This window comes from Rhincodon typus, chromosome 19 (genome assembly GCF_021869965.1).
Source record: "Rhincodon typus isolate 14 chromosome 19, sRhiTyp1.1, whole genome shotgun sequence".
Classification (NCBI taxonomy): Eukaryota; Metazoa; Chordata; class Chondrichthyes; order Orectolobiformes; family Rhincodontidae; genus Rhincodon; species Rhincodon typus.
In genome coordinates, this window is record NC_063350.1 from 32,425,183 (window position 1) to 32,445,213 (window position 20,031).

General features: G+C 39.3%; 1 protein-coding gene across 2 annotated transcripts in view; it reads left to right on the forward strand.

Annotated features, from left to right (window-relative positions):
• hnf4a (hepatocyte nuclear factor 4, alpha) overlaps positions 1–20,031 on the forward strand; it is a 68,810-nt gene that overhangs the window by 17,217 nt on the left and 31,562 nt on the right. For both annotated transcript variants that reach the window (XM_020527461.2, XM_048608459.1), the window contains exons 2-3: positions 9,438–9,612; positions 18,325–18,419. In XM_020527461.2, the coding sequence (XP_020383050.1) occupies positions 9,438–9,612; positions 18,325–18,419 (270 nt within the window). The remainder of the gene's footprint in view (positions 1–9,437; positions 9,613–18,324; positions 18,420–20,031) is intronic.

Here is a 20,031-nt window from a genome sequence, read left to right on the forward strand (position 1 = left end):
AAGTCTTCTTGGGGCCTGGGATGGGGGTGAGGGAGGAGGTATGGGGGCAGGTGTAGCACTTCCTGCGGTTGCAGGGAAAAGTGCCGGGTGTGGTGGAGCTGGAGGGGAGTGTGGAGCGGACAAGGGAGTCACGGAGAGAGTTGTCCCTCCGGAAAGCAGATAAAGGTGGGGAGGGAAAGATGTCTTTGGTGGTGGGGTCGGATTGCAGATGGCGGAAGTGTCGGAGGATGATGCGTTGGATCCGGAGGTTGGTGGGGTGGTACGTGAGGACGAGGGGGATTCTTTTTTGGTTCTTATTGCGTGGACGGGGTGTGAGGGATGAGGTGCGGGAGATGTGGGAGACACGGTTGAGGGCGTTCTCGACCACCGAGGAGGGGAAGTTACGGTCCTTGAAAAACGAGGACAACTGAGATGTACGGGAGTGGAATGCCTCATCCTGGGAGCAGATGCGGCGGAGGCGAAGGAATTGGGAATAGGGGATAGCATTTTTGCAGGAAGGTGGGTGGGAGGAGGAGTATTCTAGGTAGCTGTGGGAGTCGGTGGGCTTAAAATGAATATCGGTTTCGAGGTGGTTGCCCGATATGGAGACAGAGAGGTCCAGGAAGGGGAGAGAGGTGTTAGAGATGGTCCAGGTAAATTTAAGGTTGGGGTGGAAGGTGTTAGTGAAGTGTATGAACTGTTCGAGCTCCTCGTGGGAGCACGAGGCGGCGCCGATACAGTTTCACAAGTTTCAAAATCTCCCCTCCCCCCACCGCATCCCAAAACCAGTCCAACTCGTCCCTGCCTCCCTAACCTGTTCTTCCTCCCACCTATCCCCTCCTCCCACCTCAAGCCGCACCTCCATCTCCTACCGACCAACCTCATCCCGCCCCCTTGACCTGTCCGTCCTCCCTGGACTGACCTATCCCTTCCTAACTCCCTACCTACACTCACCTTTCTTGGCCCTATCCCCGCCTCTTCGACCTGTTTGTTTCCTCTCCACCTATCCTCTCCTCTATCCCTCTTCTATCCGCCTCCCACTCTCTCCCTATTTATTTCAAAACCCCCTTCCCCTCCCCCTTTTCTGATGAAGGGTCTAGGCCCGAAACGTCAGCCTCTCTGCTCCTATGATGCTGCTTGGCCTGCTGTGTTCATCCAGCCCTGCACCTTGTTCTCTTGACAAAGTCATGTTGACTATCTAGCATTAACTTTTTTTTCTCTAAGTGTATATTTACCTTATCCCATATAATGGCCTCTGTAAGTTTTCCGATTATTGATGTCAAGCTAAAAGGTCTGTAGTTTCCTGAGTTAACTTTTGCACCTTTCTTAGACAATGGAGTCACCTTTGCAATCCTCCAGTCTCCAAGGACTTATCCTGTGTTCAGACAGGCCTGGAAAATTTTTGTCAATAACTCTTCAATTTGCTCCTTTACCTCTCTTGGCAATCACATCTGGGCTTGGCAGCTGCTCTATTTGGAATGCTGCCAGACTATTTAGCACCTCTTCTTTATCTATCACTACACTGCTCAGTTGTTCACTCCCCTCATGTTCAACTAGGCCATTGTCACCATTTTCTAATTTGGTAAAGACAGAAGCAAAGTATTCAGTTAGTACCTCTGTCATAACCTTTCCTTTAGTGAGCAGCTTACCCTGTTAGTTTCTTATGGCTGCCATTCTATCCTTCACTAATCTTTTGCTATTATTATGTTTGAAGAACATTTTACCGTTTGATTTAGTGCAGGCTGCCAAGCTTTCCTCATGCTTCATCTTAGCCTTCCTTATTCCAGCGTTAGCCTCCTTCCTGCATTTGAGATACTTCTCCTGATTTCTATTGCTATCATTATTCCAGTATGCATCATATGCCTACTTTTTCTTCCTTACTTTCTCATCAATATAAGACCATAAGACATAGGAGCAGAAATTAGGCCATTCGGCCCATCGAGTCTGCTCCGCCATTCAATCATGGCTGATAAGTTCCTCAACCCCATTCTCCTGCTTTCTCCCTGTAACCCTCGATAATCAAGAATCTATCTATCTCAGTCTTAAAAGTACTCAATAACCTGGCCTCCACAGCCTTCTGTGGCAGTGAATTCCATAGATTTACCAATCTCTGGCTGAAGAAGTTTCTCCTTATCTCCATTCTAAAAGGTCTCCCCTTTACTCTAAGGCTGTGCCCTCGGGTCCTAGTCTCTCCTACCAATGGAAGCATCTTCCCAACATCCACTTTGTCCAGGCCACTCAGTATTTTGAAAGTTTCAATTAGATCCCCCCTCATCCTTCTAAATTCCACTGAGTACAGTCCCAGAGTCCTCAAACGTTCCTCATATGTTAAGCTTTCCATTCCTGGGACCATTCTCGTGAACCTCCTCTGAACCTGCTCCAGGGCCAGTACATCCTTCCTGAGATATGGGGCCCAAAACTGCATGCAATACTCCAAATGTGACCTGACCAAGGCCTTATAAAGGTTCCGTAGTACATCCCTGTTTTTATATTCAAGTCCTCTCAAAATAAATGCCAACATTGCATTTGCCTTCCTGACTACTGACTCAACCTGCAAGTTTATCTTGATAGAATCCTGGACTAGAACTCCCAAGTCTCTTTGCACTTCAGACTTCTGAATTTTCTCCCCATTTAGAAAATAGTCCACGTTTTTATTCTTCTACCAATGTGCATGACCTCATACTTTCCCACGTTGTACTCCATCTGCTACTTCTTTGCCCACTGTCCTAACTTGTCCAAATCCTTCTGCAGCCTTGCCACCTCCTCAATACTACCTGTCCCTCCACCTATCTTTGTATTGTCTGCAAACTTAGCCAGAACGCCCACAGTTCCTTCATCTAGATCATTAATGTACAAAATGAAAAGTTGTGCTCCCAGCACCGAACCTTGCGGAACACCACTCGTCACCAGCTGCCATCCCGAGAAAGACCCCTTTAGTTATCTTAATTACCAGGGTACACAGGTTTTGGATGCCCCATAATCATTTCTCATACCACTTGCTTCTAACATTTCATTTTGCCCAAGTCTACCATATTTTCCTAACCAGCCGTGTTAGGCTGACTGAGCTGTAATTCTGATGCTTATGCTTTCCTCCTTTCTGCATTAAAATGTAATCTAAAGACAAGCTGTTTTTGGTCTAAACAAATTTGTTTTTACTAAGGCAAAATATTGACCAATGAGGGGAATACGTTTTCTGTGGAATTTCATATTACATCTGGCTATTGAGGTGTTGAGTATAGCACTGAGTCCCCAAAGTAAAACAATGTTCCATTTTAATTACTGCTATCCTTCACCTTAATTAATGCAAAAACAATCACCATTATTTTTACAGTAGAAACACTCTTTTGGTAGTTATTAAGCGTTAAGTTTGTATTTAAAGAATATAACTGCAGGTAGATATACATTGAGAGTATAACTATAAATCTCAAAGTATGCATTATTAACCTGGTGGATGAAAAGGACTCTTCATCAGGGAGAAAGAGGAGTTAGAGAAAGCGAAGAACAACAAAATTAGTTGAAACATTTGGTTGAACAGATATTTTAAATTAAAAACAAATTTCTTCAATTTCTTCTTAAAATGTTTAGATTATTCATGATTGTCACTCCACAAAATTACTTTATACAATCCTCACATACAAAAGAAACTTTATCTAAGTGTAAATAAGTTGCTTGCAGTATATTGAACAGTTTTAGATTATTATTTCCCATGTTTTCTTTATAATTTACACTTAGTTCAATGTGTGTTTCATAATTTCATAATGTGTAATGTTATAATGTATATTTCTAGTTATCTATGCCTGACCAGTTCTTGCTCTGACTAATTTTCAGCTTGGAACAGAATAGATTTTAAGGTCTTTGAAATTAGTATTGTAAGAGACAATGAAACAAGGAATTGTCGAACAAGAAATTTGACAGTTGAAATGGCAAGCCCACTTGCAGACCAATTACAAACTAACCTCTATTTTTCCCAAGTGGAGAAGAGAAAGACACTTTTCACTGAAGTACGTAATTAGTTGCGAGGAATAAGCAGTGGCTCAGAAAGGAAGTCACTGAATATGTTAACCTTTTAATGTGGTTAATGTAGTTAATATGAGAGGTAAGTCAATGAGAATCTAGTGGCAGGTGTTGGTTTTGTACCTCTTAGCCTAATTAGAATTAGGTTTAAGAAGATTTTCTTTTCTCTAACAGCTTTTCTTTGCAGCTTATACTTGCACAAGGTTACTTCACTACTTTTCAGTATTTTTCACAATGTTTCATACCCTCCATTAGTGATGACAAAGTCTTATTTGCCTGGTTGCAAACTGCACTAGATTTCATCGTCTGCTTTATATTAAATTTCTGCCTGTTTTATACACAGGTGAAACTAGATGGATGGCAGATGGTTCAAGCATCCCAAAATATGTATAAATATAAGAAATGGGGTGGATGGACAGTGGAGATGATAAACAAGATCAATAGATTATAATAGACGAAGCAAACCATATAACCTATATTAATTCATTCATAGTGGGGCCCATAATACTCTCCATGAATTGTGTAATGTTTTTAAATTCATGCAATGCTTCTATGTTCAGTTCACTACCTAAGTATCTATTCCTAGCATTGATCACTGACTGCATGAAGGGATATAATCATTATCAGTCTTGAAGTTATCTTTCACGAGAAAGAATTTTTTTTTTATTTTACAACCTCTAGAATTGAATTTAAAGAATATTCTGGACTTTTTCCTTCTGTGACATTAATTATCTTGTATACCTTAAGACAATTCCTTTTACAGGTCTCATTTCCAGTCTGAAAAGCCCAAGTCACTTCAAATTTCCCTTCTATTTTAAAAGCCTGGTAATAGGGATTAGTTTTGACTTTCTTTATTGTTCATTGTTTCCATCACATGAATGCCCTGGTGACCTAAAACTGAAAGTAGTTTTCCAATTATAGCTGATCAGAACATCGAGTGTTTTGTTCACACCTTCTGCTAACATAGTCTGTAACTTCTCTATGCAGTTCAGCATTCAATGGTATTCTTTCTACTGGTTTTGAATCATAGTCTGCACATTTCTGCACTAAATTTTGTCTGTCAAGATTACTTTACATTAAAATTTTGAGCAGTTTTCTCCAATTCCTCCTGGTTTTGTCTCATCATCAAATCCAATTAAATGGCATTGAGGTTCTGAATCTGGTCCTCAACAGTAATGTTAATTATACAGGGTAGTGGTCCTAACAATGGATACTTGAGAAACTCAATTAACACTTGCCTACACTGTCTCAGAAATCTTCTGATGAGCTTTCATTGTTTCTCACCCTTCAACCAGTTCAGGAACATAGGAACTGTTAAGATCCCAGCCTAGACTGTCAAATTTATGTTTCAATCAGGCAAGTAGCTAGTACTTTTTTTTAAACAATAGACAAAATAGGAGATCCCAGGACTAACTGAAAGAAAAAAAAACATGAGATTCTATGGTTTTGAATAAACAAAAATAAATTTTACAATGCAGTGTTCTAAAAGCAAAACAACATGTTAAAGTGACGTAGGTCTACTTGCATCACATGGATGGCAATGGTTCAAGAAGGCAGTCTACCAGCTTCTCAAGGGCAACTAGGGATGGGCAATTAATGCTGGGCAAAACAGCAATGCCCACATTCCATGAGAACTTTTAAAAAATCCACAATGCTATGTAATTTAAATTCTAGCATCCAGAATTAACGTGAGATAAATATGGATAACAGATAAACCAGTCACCAATCCCACAAAGCACATCAAATAGCAAATGTGATCAAGTCAGATTCCATAGATTTCTCAACAACCCTCCCTCCCTCCCCCAGACATTAGTAACTCCATGGGTCATCAAATCTCATGAAAACTTTACAAGAGATTCCAACTCTTCTCTTCAAAGACCTAGCTTTGGAACTCACTCAAAAGCTGTTCCATCATGGACTGGCTTGATGACTGCTCAGGTCCTTATGGTCACTCTCGCTAATGAGACTACATTCCCTTGGACTCTAGAAAATGCACTCCAACATTAACTCATGGGCACAATTCCAGTTTGATCTCAGACAATTAACATTTTCATCAAGCTGGCACTACCTCTGCATTTTCTCCAAACTCATGCTCAGCTGCACTAAGGAAATATTGCTCATAGGCTTCTTTCACACCATTCTCTGCTGCATTAAATTCTGAAGCCCCACAGATCTCAGAATTATTTTCTTCTGAACCCTAACCACAGAACTTAGCTACACCTACTGGCTCCTAGGAATTCACCTGTATCCTATTGTTTGGAGCCTGCTTAAGTAGCACTTACTTCAGATGCAGCCTCTACTCACTGCTCCAAAATACCTGACTGATAGTAAACTGAAGGCAGCAACCTTCTCCTTTAACTACCTTCATCTAACTAAATAAAATTGACAGTTCAATAACCTTTGAATTATTTTGAGCAGCCTTTTGAAAACCTCAAAGCAAGCTCTGCCCCTAATTACTAGGCAGAACTGAACCTAGCAACCGCTGGAACTCCCTATTCCCTGAAAGTTGCAATATTCTCAGATCATTAGCGCACACAGTACAAATTCTGTGTTGAACATGTTCAATTGAACCATGCTCAAAATCAGTTTCTCACCCATTCCAAAGATTTACACTAATCTTGTGACTTTGAGTTTAACTAATAACATTTTCAAAGGGGACTTTAAAAGTCCTTTTGGAAATCACTGTACGCCATGCCTCTACTACAAACCTAGGTTGTTAATTCCGCAAGGTTTGGTCAGATATGATGACATTTGAATCTATGAAGATTATAGTTGATAGGCTATTGTACAGATGATCTTTAAGCTTACACCTGATAATTTAATCCATTATTTTACACAGAATGGAGGCAAGATAATTAGCATGTACTTGTCCATTATTCTATCCCTTTTTGAATATGGACCCTCAGTTGGCCAACCTCCAACCTAGTCATACCTCTAATATCGATTGATTCCTTCGTAATGGCAGGCACAGCCTTATCACTTCCTTCCTGATTTCTATCAATGTCATAATACTGATTATAATTAATATTTTTTCACTTTTGAACCAATGTAGCCTGTCTTTGACATTATCTCATTGATATCAACTTTGTGAATTTTATTTTCGATAACTAACTGGGGTTCATATCATTCATGGTGAAAACGCGTGTCTGGGCAAGCATTGAATACAGGGTGGAATTTTATAATGGCTTGAGTGATGAGGGCTATGGCAAGATGTGTAGCAAAATCAGGTGATAAATGCGGTGAGGCCCACCTCAACATCAGGAGTAATTTGTGTAACATCACTTATATTTTTCACTAACAGCCTGGTGGTATTCCCATTAGGCAGTGGTGAGTTGCTAATTGACAGTGATTGTTGCTTTTTAAACACCTTGTTAATAGTTCAACCCACCTTATTAATATTTGGCCTCCCATCTCAAAACTTGCTAAACAAGCTCAGTGTCAGAAAAACTTAACAAGTAAACCAGAGAGAATGCCTAACAGATTCAACTCACTGCCTGCTGCAAATGACCTCCAAATTGGAAACTAGAGGCATCAACATCTCAAAGCACATTGTGTGGGCATAAGCCACATGTACCCATGCCCTCACAAATTGACATCCAACATGTTCTATCCTCTAAGCACCCTCATGGCACATTTCCAATCCGCTTCTGCACTCCAAAGCTGTATCTTGGGCTGCACCAACAACTATCATTGTAATGCTGCATCAAGGACACTGCGCACTCAGCAAATAGGCTGTCCTGCTGCCTCCAGTAATGAACCAATGGTGGGTGGGGGACTTGCTTTTTGCCTTTTGGTTTGGGTTTGCATGTGGGCTTTGGGGTAGAGGTGGTGTCGATTGTCCAAAAGTGCTCAATGCCTGTTTGAGGGACTCAGCATCAGGGAAATGAAGATGGTGGGGTTACACAGTACCATGCCCCTATCCTTCCATCAAACACTAACTTACTGTGATGCCCAGCTCACAATCCCTTTCTTGTCCTCATATTTTTACTTTGAGATCCTTCATTGAGCCTGGACCCCTGGTGGGTGCATTACTGACAGCTGCCACCACTTCCAGTGGCACTGATGAAAATGGAGAGCTGTCCCCCAAGCTCCTTAATCTTGGGAAGGTTCAATAATGGCCAATGATGTGCTCTTAATACAACAGGCCTTTCTCAGAAAAAGGAGAATAAGGGGCTCTTGCCAATTCTCCAGAGACTCCTGGTGTAATTATTAAATTCCACGCTATGGATGATATGAAGGCTTTAGAGAGGATGCAGAAAAGATTTACATAAATGTTTTCGGAGATGACTGGATTCAGATATACAGATGAATTGGAGAATTTGGGGTTGTTCTCCTTCAAGACAAGAAGGTTGGTGGGAGATTTGAGAAAAGTATCAAAATCATGAGGGGTCTAGACAAAGTAAATTGAACAAAACTCCCATTAGCAGAAAATGCCAAGGACCAGTGGAAGCTGAGTTAAAGTGAGTGGCAGAAGAATCAATAGTGGCGTCAGAAAACATTTTATATGCAGTAAATGTACACACAGACACGACAACAAATGTACAGATAGACATGACAACGAGTGTACATACAAATATGACAGCTAGTGTACACACAGACATGACAACAAATGTTCACACAACTATGACAACTTGTGTACAAAACAGACTTGACAATAAATGTATACACAGCAATGACACCCAAATGGCTTCCTTCTGTGCTGTAACTATTCAAAGGTTCCATACATGACCATTCCAAATATTTAACTACCTTCATCTTGTCCACAATTTTGGTTCTATTTGCAACTTTTATAAACTTTACTCCTCCCTAACTGTCTGCTTACTGAATAAAAATGTTAATATTATGTTTTGCCATTGTTACTTTAATTCTTTCCTCAGTATATTTTTGCCTCTCCATTAACCTTTTCAACAAAATTCTGCATTTTCTTCTGTTTTTTCTGTGATAGAGCCCTTTCCTCATTCTCTCTGCATGAGTTGTAAAAAGAAGCTCTTGGAAAAAAAGTTGTTAAAACAAAAACTGATGGTGCTCAACTCCATTAAGATGTAGCCTATTTTTCTTGTAACTTTATTCATATAATACTGCAGAGGTGAAGCATTTTCTTTGCTAGTAGTGATACAATTTGAAGGTATCCTAAGAAGAAAATAAGTTGCAAGCATTAGGTTTCCATTTAAAAGGTTTGGGTTCAAATCCCAAACCAAATCAACTTGGTTACAACATCAAAAATGAATGATTCTTTAAAAATGGTGCTGTTTCTCTTAGTACGCTTCTCTTACTACTCTACGTTAGACCAGAACATATTGATCTTGATGGTGACAATCAACATATTCAAATGACAAACCACATTCCCTTTCAAGTTGAAGAAGATCCAATTTGCAAATGTATAACATTTTCTTTTTAACTACATTTGAGCTTTGTTCTGAAATATGTATTGCTATTGTTCCTAGATACATCTCCAAGTGAAGCCACCAACATGAATTCCTCTAACAACATTGGGATCAGCGCTCTATGTGCAATTTGTGGTGATCGGGCTACAGGAAAACATTATGGTGCATCCAGTTGCGATGGCTGCAAAGGGTTCTTCAGACGAAGTGTCCGAAAAAATCACATGTATTCCTGCAGGTAAAATTCTTCAAACCATTTCAGTAGTTAGTACAGTTTATTCCTTATACTCCACACAAAGGGCTTACAGCAAATTGGTCAGTGTTCATTGGCAGTATAGTCAAATATTGAAGAATGATAAAATGCAAAGAAGAGGAGCTTGGTTGCTTTTGACCAATGCAAGCCATAATTTTTCTTAATCATCCCCATACATAGATATAATGACATGAAGGCAGCACCTCAAATGTAACTTAACTTGACATGTTGAAGTCAATATAATCAAACATTCAGACAATTTGATTAGATTGCATTACTAAAATTAACAAATTTGTTAAAGAGAATTTCAGGCCCTCAATTTAAATTATTACAGGATAATTATATTCAGCAGAATACATAATTGAGCTCCATTTTGTTGTAATATGATTATCTGGTTACTGTGCTTGGCAGGAAGACAGAAATAGTGAGAAATAGCTTACATTTAATATGAGCAACAGCTTAACAATGAATGGAAAGTCCTTACTTGATGGGGGAACTTAAACCATAATTATGTATTGGCTCCAGGGAGCTTGGGAAAAGAGAGAGACTTTTTAGACTTTTTTCATATTTCTTTGTTCATTCATGGGATGTGGGTGTCACAGACAGATTTATTGCTCAATTTTTTTTTCCTGCTCCTTTCATGATTTTGAATAAATATTGGAGTCTTGGTGGTTATAACAATGGTGCAAGATGCCCTCTGCATCTTGTACAAGTAGCAAAATGTTCTGCGTGATTTTTTAAATTCTTCTCAATCTCCAAACTTAAGGAGAGGAGTTTTGTTACAAAGTGCATATCTACCAGTGCACTGCAATATCTCGCCATGATTCCTGCGATAGCCCTTCTCAAAGTCACAGGCTCTAACAGCTAGAAGGACATGGGTAGCAGATGTATTTAAATACCAACGCCTCTATATGTTTCCCCAAGTCACAAACTTTTCCAGACTTAGATATATACTCAGTACTTTTTCGTTGTTTTTGAGTCCAAATCCTGGCGCTGTCTCTCAAACAGCACTGTGGAAGCATGTTCATTTCATAAACTGTACTGGTTCAAGGAGGAGGTTCATCACCAATTTTTAAGGGATAATTGGGAATGCAATGCTGATCTTAAATGCTGGCCTTAACAACAAAACCCACATCCTGTGATTAATTCAATAATTAAAGTATGCTAAAGCACTCCAGAAAACTACAGTCAAAAGTGTAATCTTGGCATGCCATTGAAAATAACAGTCATATGAATTTGAAATCTGCCCATACCCTCTCCATGCCATTCCAAATCCTCATGCCACTCCGTGACTCTCTTCCCATCCCTCATGGCCTCTCATACATTCCACAACATCCTACGTCCCCTGCTTATGTCAATAGCCCTCAGACTCCCACAGAATCTAATGCCCCTGTATTCACCCCCATGGACTCAATCACCCTTTTTAATCCCTAGGACAGCTCAGTCCCAATTTATGCCAGCTCATGATCCTATGAATGGACTCACCATCCATTGCTTCTTCATTGACCATGACAACCCACCTAGTATGCACCATGAGTAGACCTCAGGACCCAGGCAGAGAGGAAAATTCATGTTCTAGGTCTGTAAAAAGAAATTTTCATTGATAAAAACTAATCACATTTAATGCATTTGAATTCTTTCATTTCACTAAAGCTTTGTAAAAACAATATTTAATTCAAGTGCAAGAATTATTGGAATTACAGTCCCAAATCAAAGAGACAAAAACCACTTGTAGCTGTTAAACAGGCAGAAATAGAAGGCACCCCACTGTTATAATGGATCCTTGTGAAATCAGAAATACGGCACTGATCCAGTAATGTGTGTTAAACCTGTAATAGAAATCTTCAGGTTTATGGAAAATCCCTTGACAGTTTGACAATTCTCTGGCAGTTCAGTGGTTCCAATAGGTTTATGCACTTTCTTGGCTCATTCTCACCCATTTTCAATAATCTAAAAGAGTGCCTGACTGGTCTCATTAAGGACACATGACCCTTTAAGGACAACTGAACTGCTTCTGAGGTTTACTGGAACCAGAATCACAGAGGCCCCTCAGGTTGTTGAAAGTCAATTAACTGAAACAGATATACTTTGACTTAGTCTGCTCTGCACACTTCTGGACTCAAATAGTGGGCTTAGCAAAATCACAGAATCATATTATCCCTTCAGTGCAGAACCAGGCCATTCAGGCCATCAAGTCCAAGCTGACCCTCCAAACAGCATCCCACCGAGACTCACTGCTCTTCCTACCCCTGGAGTCCTGCATTACCCATGGCTAATCCACCCAACCTACACATCCCTGGGCACTATAGGCAATTTAGCATGGCCAATCCAACTAACTTGCACATCCTTAGACTATTGAAGGAACCCTGAGCACCTAGAGTAAATCCCAAAATGGGATTTGAATTGAGACAAGTGATCATTTAAATAGTTTGCTGTGTCCACATCCATGCTTTTGGCACAGGCCATCCTCAAACCTACCCCAAATCTGAAAAATTAGAAGTGTTGCATTCAGAGGCAGAATTTCCAATTTTCAGGATTGTCACCATTTTCATTGTGATGGGGATGCTTTATTTTGTAGTTATTTTAAATAAATTATAGGAAGTAAATTATGTCTGTCAGAATTCTCTGAGGAATTTATGATATAAATTTCAGCAGGTTTATTAAGTTCAATTCAGTCCAGTTTTGAATTTGTGCATTGGAAAGCTGTGAAGAGAATGCAAGGAAGCCATCATGAACTATACACCAGTTTAATGATTGAGCAATAAAATGGCAGATTGAATAAAATATGAATAGTGCAATTATACATTTTAATAGGAAGAATGAAAAAGCAGATTATTGTTTTAAGAAAGAGAAACTAGTAAATTTTGATTTTCTGAGGGATTTAGGGATCATTATGCAGAAAGTTAACATAAGCAATTTGGAAAGCAATTCATATTTCAACATTTCTTGCAAGGAGTTGATATATAGCAGTTTGGAAGCCTTGCCACACTTAGATAGGGTTTTTGAGAGACCTCAACTGGAGTATAATGCATAATTTTGATCTCTAAATCTATGGAAGGCACACCTGTCCACAGACAATGCAACAAATATTTATGATGTTGATTCTTGGAACCAGAAGGTTGTCTCAATGGGACGTATTGATTAGAAGGTCTTGTATTCTCTGAGGTTTAGCATAATAAGTGTAATGTCTTTGATATGTATAAAACTCTTAAAAGGTTTAACAGGCTGTTTCCCTGTCTAGAAAGTCTAAAACTAAGGATAATATTCTCAGGAAAAGGGATCAGGCATTCAGAACTGAGATGAAAGAAATTACTTCAAGAGTTATGAATCTTTGGAATTTGCAATCCCAGAGGGTTGTGGATAGCCAATCACTGATTCAATCTGAGATGGAGACCAGGAGTCTTTTGGGTATTAAAAGAATCAAAGATTAAATGGATACAGCAAGTGACGCTCAGCCACGATTTTGTTGAATAGCAGAGCAGAACACTCTTGAGAATGGCCAATTGCTATCACTAATGTTCTTATTCAACATTTTTGATAACCAAATTATGAAAAGAAAACACAGCAAAGTTCTTACAAGATTTATGCTGAAAAAAAGACAGGCTCTACTTGCAGTCCAAGTTATTCAACGAGTTCTTTAGTAAAGGAATGTTTTGCTTTGCTTAGCTTCTGAGTTGGATGCCTGGTTATAGTGGAATGCTTCATCAGAAATTTGTTTGTAAAAATCAAGGAAACCTGCTTTATTCCAGAAAAAGCATTTGTTATTCCACATAGGGAACAGAGCAATACTCAAGCCAATTCCATTACTTTAAGCATCTTACATCACTACACTGGCAGGGTGCAAATGTGAAAAGGTAGCAAATGGATCTGAAATGGAGATCAAATTACAAGCCTAGAAAAAATGTTCACCTCAAGAAATTTCCATTCACTCAAACGTAAATTTTCTTAGTTAAGATTAACAGTGCAAGACATCAATTAACGTTTGAGGCAGTTACATTTTTCTGCCAAATGAGAAATGATCTTAAGCAGACTTCAGTGTTTGCAGAATGATATGATTCAAGTCAAGGTTACCACTAGCATCCGGTGCCAGCCAAAGATGGCGATTTTGCTAAGAGTTTCCATTGATAAAACCTTTACGATATGTTTATGATATATAATAGTGGTTTATTTCAGCAACTAAATAGACTCTGCCATAGCAATTAAGAAGTTTTACAAAGATTAGTTTCAGTTTTAAGAGAATTATGTCGACAAATTTCCTTCTTTCATCCCCAGTTAGTTAATGATTAGCACTAATTATTACTCCATAACAATTTTGCTGCAGGGTAGTGAAACAAAGATAGAACTCCATCTACTCAGCAAGTATTTCATACAGTCATGAATATGAAATTTCATTCAGAATCCCTGCCACAGAAATACACAATAAAAGTGCACATTGTTAAAATATGAAAGAGTATTAAGCTGATTTAACATTTAATTCACATGCAGAGACAAGGAGAATCCACATGAGTTCATACTAAGGCAATTCAATGTGGTTTCGTTTCTTTCTTGCATTTGTAATGTGTATCATTGTTAAACATGCTTATTTAAATACATTACCATCTAGTTCAATTTATCATTCCCACAATTGGTTCTCCATGAACAATACAAGATAATTTTGGAGGTCTGAGCAGTGATTCATGTTTACAATGGGAGATTAAATCTTTGATTTGAGTAGACTGCTGAAAAAGTTCATCATTGTAATTCAACAACAGTCAGGTTTGCAAAGCATCATGTAGGATCAGTGCTATATAGCTCACTGTTCATGAGTACAGTCATTTTCCATATTCCTTTATGGCTTATCAGTCTTTGGTGGCTATCCATCAAGCAACTAATAGCAGTTAAAGCTGCAACAACCTAAATAATTGAAGTTAAAAGCTACAGATTTCATGCAGAACTGTTGAGTAAAACAATAGAAACTACAGCAATATAGGCCACATCAGTAACTGACGGTTTCTTTCCCTGACTGCAATGAGGAGTAATTTTACACCAGTTGTAAATCATTTTTAAGCTGGAGAATTGCTGTGTTTTGCACTGAGTAATATGAACACTTGCTCAACTGCAGGCATCCATTATTGAATTAATTTATTTTACATATTCCCCACGGAAAGTTCAGCAAGGAGCAATATAACAGAACACTTAATCTTGCAATACCTGAGAGGGATCATGGTGAATTAGGTTAAAATTACCTTTTTGGAGTGGTCTGTCTTCATTTTTTCCTTGATGTTTGGTGGATACATCATTTCTTTCCTTTTCCAATAGTAATTCATCCAATTTGTTGGTAATTATGTTTAAACGTTAACGATATTAGTCCCTTCACAAAGGTGTATCACAACTAAGCTCTTTGCCTGACAGACAGGATTAAGGTAGATTGAATATAAAAGGGTAAATTGTACTTCATATGTGGGGAAAAAATAAACCCAAGGGGTTGAATGGCTTGTTAATCCATATTTTCTTTTCCTGCCATATTATTCTCCTTGCTGCAAGTATGATCACATTAGAGAGGGTGTAAAGCAGATTTACAAAGATGTTCCCAGCATTGTAAACTTTTAGCTTTGAAATAGAGTTGGATACGCTGGGGTGCCAGATCCTACAGCAAACCAAGAGTTACAAAGTGGAATTATGGTGGATCTTTCTCTTGTAACCAGTTTAAAAATGAAGGGCTGAAACATGATATTTATTTAACTGCTTGCCAAGTTACAGCTGTGACTAAAGTTTTGTGTAGTTTCTCATGCCACAATCATGGATGAATCAGTGTATGAATCTCAATCTGTTCAATTAAAAATAACATAACTAACAAAAAAAAATTAAAGGCAGATCTTACTGACTTCCAGCCAGATCTTACAAATGTTAAATATTTTGAAACAAAGCAAGGAAAGTGAAATTCACTGTTTGTTCGTCTTCACTGCTGTTTTTGCTAAAAGGGATTGTTATTCACAGTAGCTTGCGGATGGGGAATGGAAGGTAAGGTGAGGGTCTAAAATAATTAACTTAAACAGCGTTAGCTCTTATTGAGTCTCAAGTATAAACTTTGGATTCAACCAATAAGTTGCACCTTCCCTTTAAAGAATAACAATACTTATATCAAAAATAAACAGAAAGTTGGACCCTCTTGTGGTGCAGTGGTAGTGTCTCTACCCCTGGACCAAGAGGCCCAGAGTCTCACCTATCCCAGAGGTGTGTAATAACATGACTGAACAGAATGATTAGGAAAAATAGATTAAATTAAAAAAAACAGAAGTCCTGGAGAAGTTCAGCAGATCTGGTAACATGTGTGGAGAGAGAAATTGAGTTAACATTTTGACTCCATTCTGGAAATATTTTATTATATTTTGGAATTAAAAGCAGCTGAAAAATTAAGGATTTTATGCCAGAGTGGGAGGAGGAGGAAGTGGAACGGATGGTGAGCATGCCTAGAGCAAAGGACAAAGGCAGTGAAAATAGTGTTGAAGGAGATTATAGACATTTAAAATAGATTTAAATGTGAGCAATGAAAAGGTGAAAATGTGTCCACTCCATTGAGAGCAAAGCCAACAAGACCCATACATCATACAGCCTGGGAGGGTAGAGATAGAAGAAAAGCAGAATACAGAGGTCACATTCTGAAGGTGATGAACTTAATATTGAGTCCTAGAGGATGTAAAGAATTGAAGTAGAAAATGAGGCGGTGTTCCTGGAACTTGTGTTGAGCTTCATTGAAACACTGTAGCAGGTCCAGGACAGAAATGTTGGCATAGGGGCAAGACGGTTTATTGAAATGGCAAGTGCTGGAAATGGAAGGTCAGGGTCATTCTTACAGACAGAGTAGAGGTGTTCCGTAAAGTGGTCATCCAGTTTGTGTTTGGTCGCACCAATGTAAAGCAGACAATATTGTGAGAAACAAGTACATTACACTGTTCACAATGTGTGGTCTCCTCTACACTGGGCAAATGAAGTGCAGACTGAGTGACTGCTTTGAAGAACACTTATGTTCTGTCTGCAAAAAAGACCCTGAGCTTCTAGTTGCCTCCCACTTCAACACACCACCTGGCTAGCATCTCTGTCTCAGGCTTGCTGCAGTGCTCTAAGTGAAGCTCAGCACAAACTGGGAGAACAGCACCTTATCTTCCACTTGGGAACTCTACAGCCTTCTGGATTCAGTATTGAGTTCAACAATTTTAGGGCTTCAGGCACCTTCACATTTACTTACCTCAATTCCCACACACCTTGTTATCACATAAATAAAATCGGAAAGAACTGCGGATGCTGTAAATCAGGAACAAAAACAAAGTTGCTCGAAAAGCCCAGCAGGTCTGGCAGCATCTGTGAAGGAAAAAACAGAGTTAACGTTTCAGGTCTGGTGACCCTTCCTCAGAACTGTTCTGAGGAAGGGCCACTGGTCCCTGGCACTGTGAGGCAGCAGTGCTAACCACTGAGCCACCTTGCCACCCGGCTAGATTGAAAAAAGTACAAGTAAAACACTACTTCACCAGGAGTTTTATTTGGGACCTTTGACAATGAGTGGGCAAGTGTTACAATTTTCGTGATTGCATAGGGCAGCACCATGATGGGGAGTGAGGAAGAGTTAGGAGTGATGAAGGAGTGGACCAGGGTGTCTTGGAGGGAACAGTCCCTGTGGAATGCTGACAGTGGAGGGGAAGGGAAGATGCATTTGATGGTGCTACCCTGCTGGAGGTGGCAGATGTGGCAGAAGGTATTCCTTTGAATGCAGAGACTGGTGGGGTGGAAAATGAGGATAAGGGGAACCCAATCATTTTCTGACAGGGATGGGAAGGAGTGAGGGCAGAAGTCTGGGAAATGAGTTGGACCTGGTTGAGCGTCCTGTCAACCATGACGGGGAGGGATCGTCATTGAGGAAAAAGGGGGACGCGTCAAGGCACTCTGGAGAAAAATGATATCATCAGAACAGATTAGATGGAGAAACTGGGAAAATGGAATGGAGTCCTTGCAGGAAGCAAGGTGTGAGGAAGTGTAGTCGCGGCAGTTGTGGGAGTCAGTGAGTTTGTAGTGGAGTAACTGATACTTACGTCAATTTTGTCAAGAAAATAACTTGCACCTTCACATTTAAGAACTGTGAGTATGGGCAGAAATGTTTCAACCGGAAAATTTGTTCTGTAATTTATAGGAATAATTAAATCAGAAAATAAGAATTGTTTAGTTGAAAGATTTTAGCTTGATTCCACTTCTAAAGTAGTTTATTTTGGAAAGGATTAAATTTTTAGCTTGTAATAAGCAACCAACACAAATAACAGGGTATATTTAATCTCTCAGCAGAAGTTCAGTGCTGAAATTCTAACAAAGAACTGAGAATCCCACTGAGTCTCACACAGCAAAATATTCCAAAAACACTTATGGAGCTAAAATTCCTATCTTTGTAAGCTTAGTGAGAAAATAAATTAGATCAATAAGTCATGAAATGCTGCCTCTTCTCACATGCACCTCCCATCCCCCACCCCATGTTACGCCCACCCACTTTTCTGTTCTGTGCTTATAAAAATGTTAGTGGATACTTGTTTCAATGTCAGATTCTTACATTTACAGCATGCTGAAATGGTAAAACACACAAGGTAAAAGTGTTCGTGTTTAACTATCTGAAGTGTATGAAGTGTCTCACTTGATCTATAAATACTAACAATGTGACTTTTTTCTGTTCTCTTCAAGGTTTAACAGACAATGCATTGTAGATAAGGACAAACGAAACCAATGTAGATACTGCAGATTAAAAAAGTGCTTTAGAGCAGGAATGAAAAAGGAAGGTAAGAAACTTAAGTATAAATATAGAACAGGTACATTGATAATGGAGTGTTTACATCATATAGAAATGCTCATTTGCTGGAAGGACGTAACAAAGTCCCAAATTAAATATTGTGGCAAGTCTTATTCCAAATAAGACCAGAATCTACAGCACTTACATGAGTTTGAGTTCTTGCAACTTCACATTCAGAGGACCCATGGAAGAATGTTCCATTACATCACACAAAACTACTTGTTTGGCAAAAAAGAAGAGCTGGTCAAGGAGACAATAAGGATTGCAGATGCTGGAAACTGGAGTCTAAATGTGTAAGACTGGAAAAGCACAGCAGGTCAGACAGCTTCCAAGGAGCAGGTAAGTCAACGTTTTGGGCCGAAACCCGAAACACTGGCACCTGTTCTACTACTGCTTGAATTTCCACTAAAGGATTTATGTTGAATTTGCATCTGCAGCACCATGATTTGACAGCAAAACATCAACATGAAGTTAGCAAATTTATACCAAACTTGCTGCACAGCCTACAACAGTCTACAACATATTTCAGTGGAGCTGCAGCTATCGGTTCAGTTGCTCTCAAGTAAAGACACTAACACAACAGCTTGAATTAACACGGACTTGAGAAGACTTTGAGGATTGGTGAAAATGGGTGTCTGTGACTGAATTCGAGATTCCTAATCCTATACCCAGAGTTCCAATGTTCACTGGGGCCTTTCAAGGATGTGGGCTGGTTCAGGTCACAAGCTCACACCTTGTATTCCTGAGCTGGCTGGTTCCATTGTCCTGGTCCATGATCTTTGTTGAGTTGTGTCAACCTATCAAAGACTTGTCATTTCACAGCATCTCAAAGATTTTGTGAAGTTTAAAAGATTCTCCTCATTCTCATTACTTTGTTTCATCTCATTATCTCATGCCCAAGCATCTATTAGATATCTATGTGAGCCCCAAAGAAAAGTTGCTTAATTGACATCTCTGGCTTCCCGGTCTTTTCTGCCAATTGCACAGATTATTTACAAAAAAAAAAGAGGTTTCATGTGTTACAATTTCCACTGTTGACAATTTAAAAGGGTCTGAATAATGAGTATTTTAATTGGCTCGTATGTATTTAATCATAGTGAAAATTAATGAATGATTTTCAAAAGTTTTTTTTCTGCATGTCCCACTGTTACTATAGTTCATTGATTCTGTACAGATTATAGCTGATCAATGAAGGCGCCATATGGAGGCATTAATGTTATGAGGGGCCATAGAGGGTGGGTAGGAGGAAGAGCTTGGAGTCACAAAGGGTCATGTAGAGGGGGCTGGGGTGCTTAACTTGGCATGGAAGTGTAGGGAATATGTGAGAAATGAAGGGGAGAAGGCTAAAGCAAGGTAACCAACTTTAGTCGAATAAATAAGGGACATTTTCCCATTGTGTGTACTAACTAGCCTTGGGATGGGGTGATCTACTGGCTTAGATCTTACGCTCTCTGGGTCAAAATATGTCCTGGGGAGGCTGGACATTGGACACAGGATAAAAAGGCCAAAACAATCCAGGAAAATCTGTGTAGGTTTGTCACCTTGGGCTAATTTCTAATTATAAGGGGGGTGCAGTTTGAAGACAGTGAATTGGGCATTTT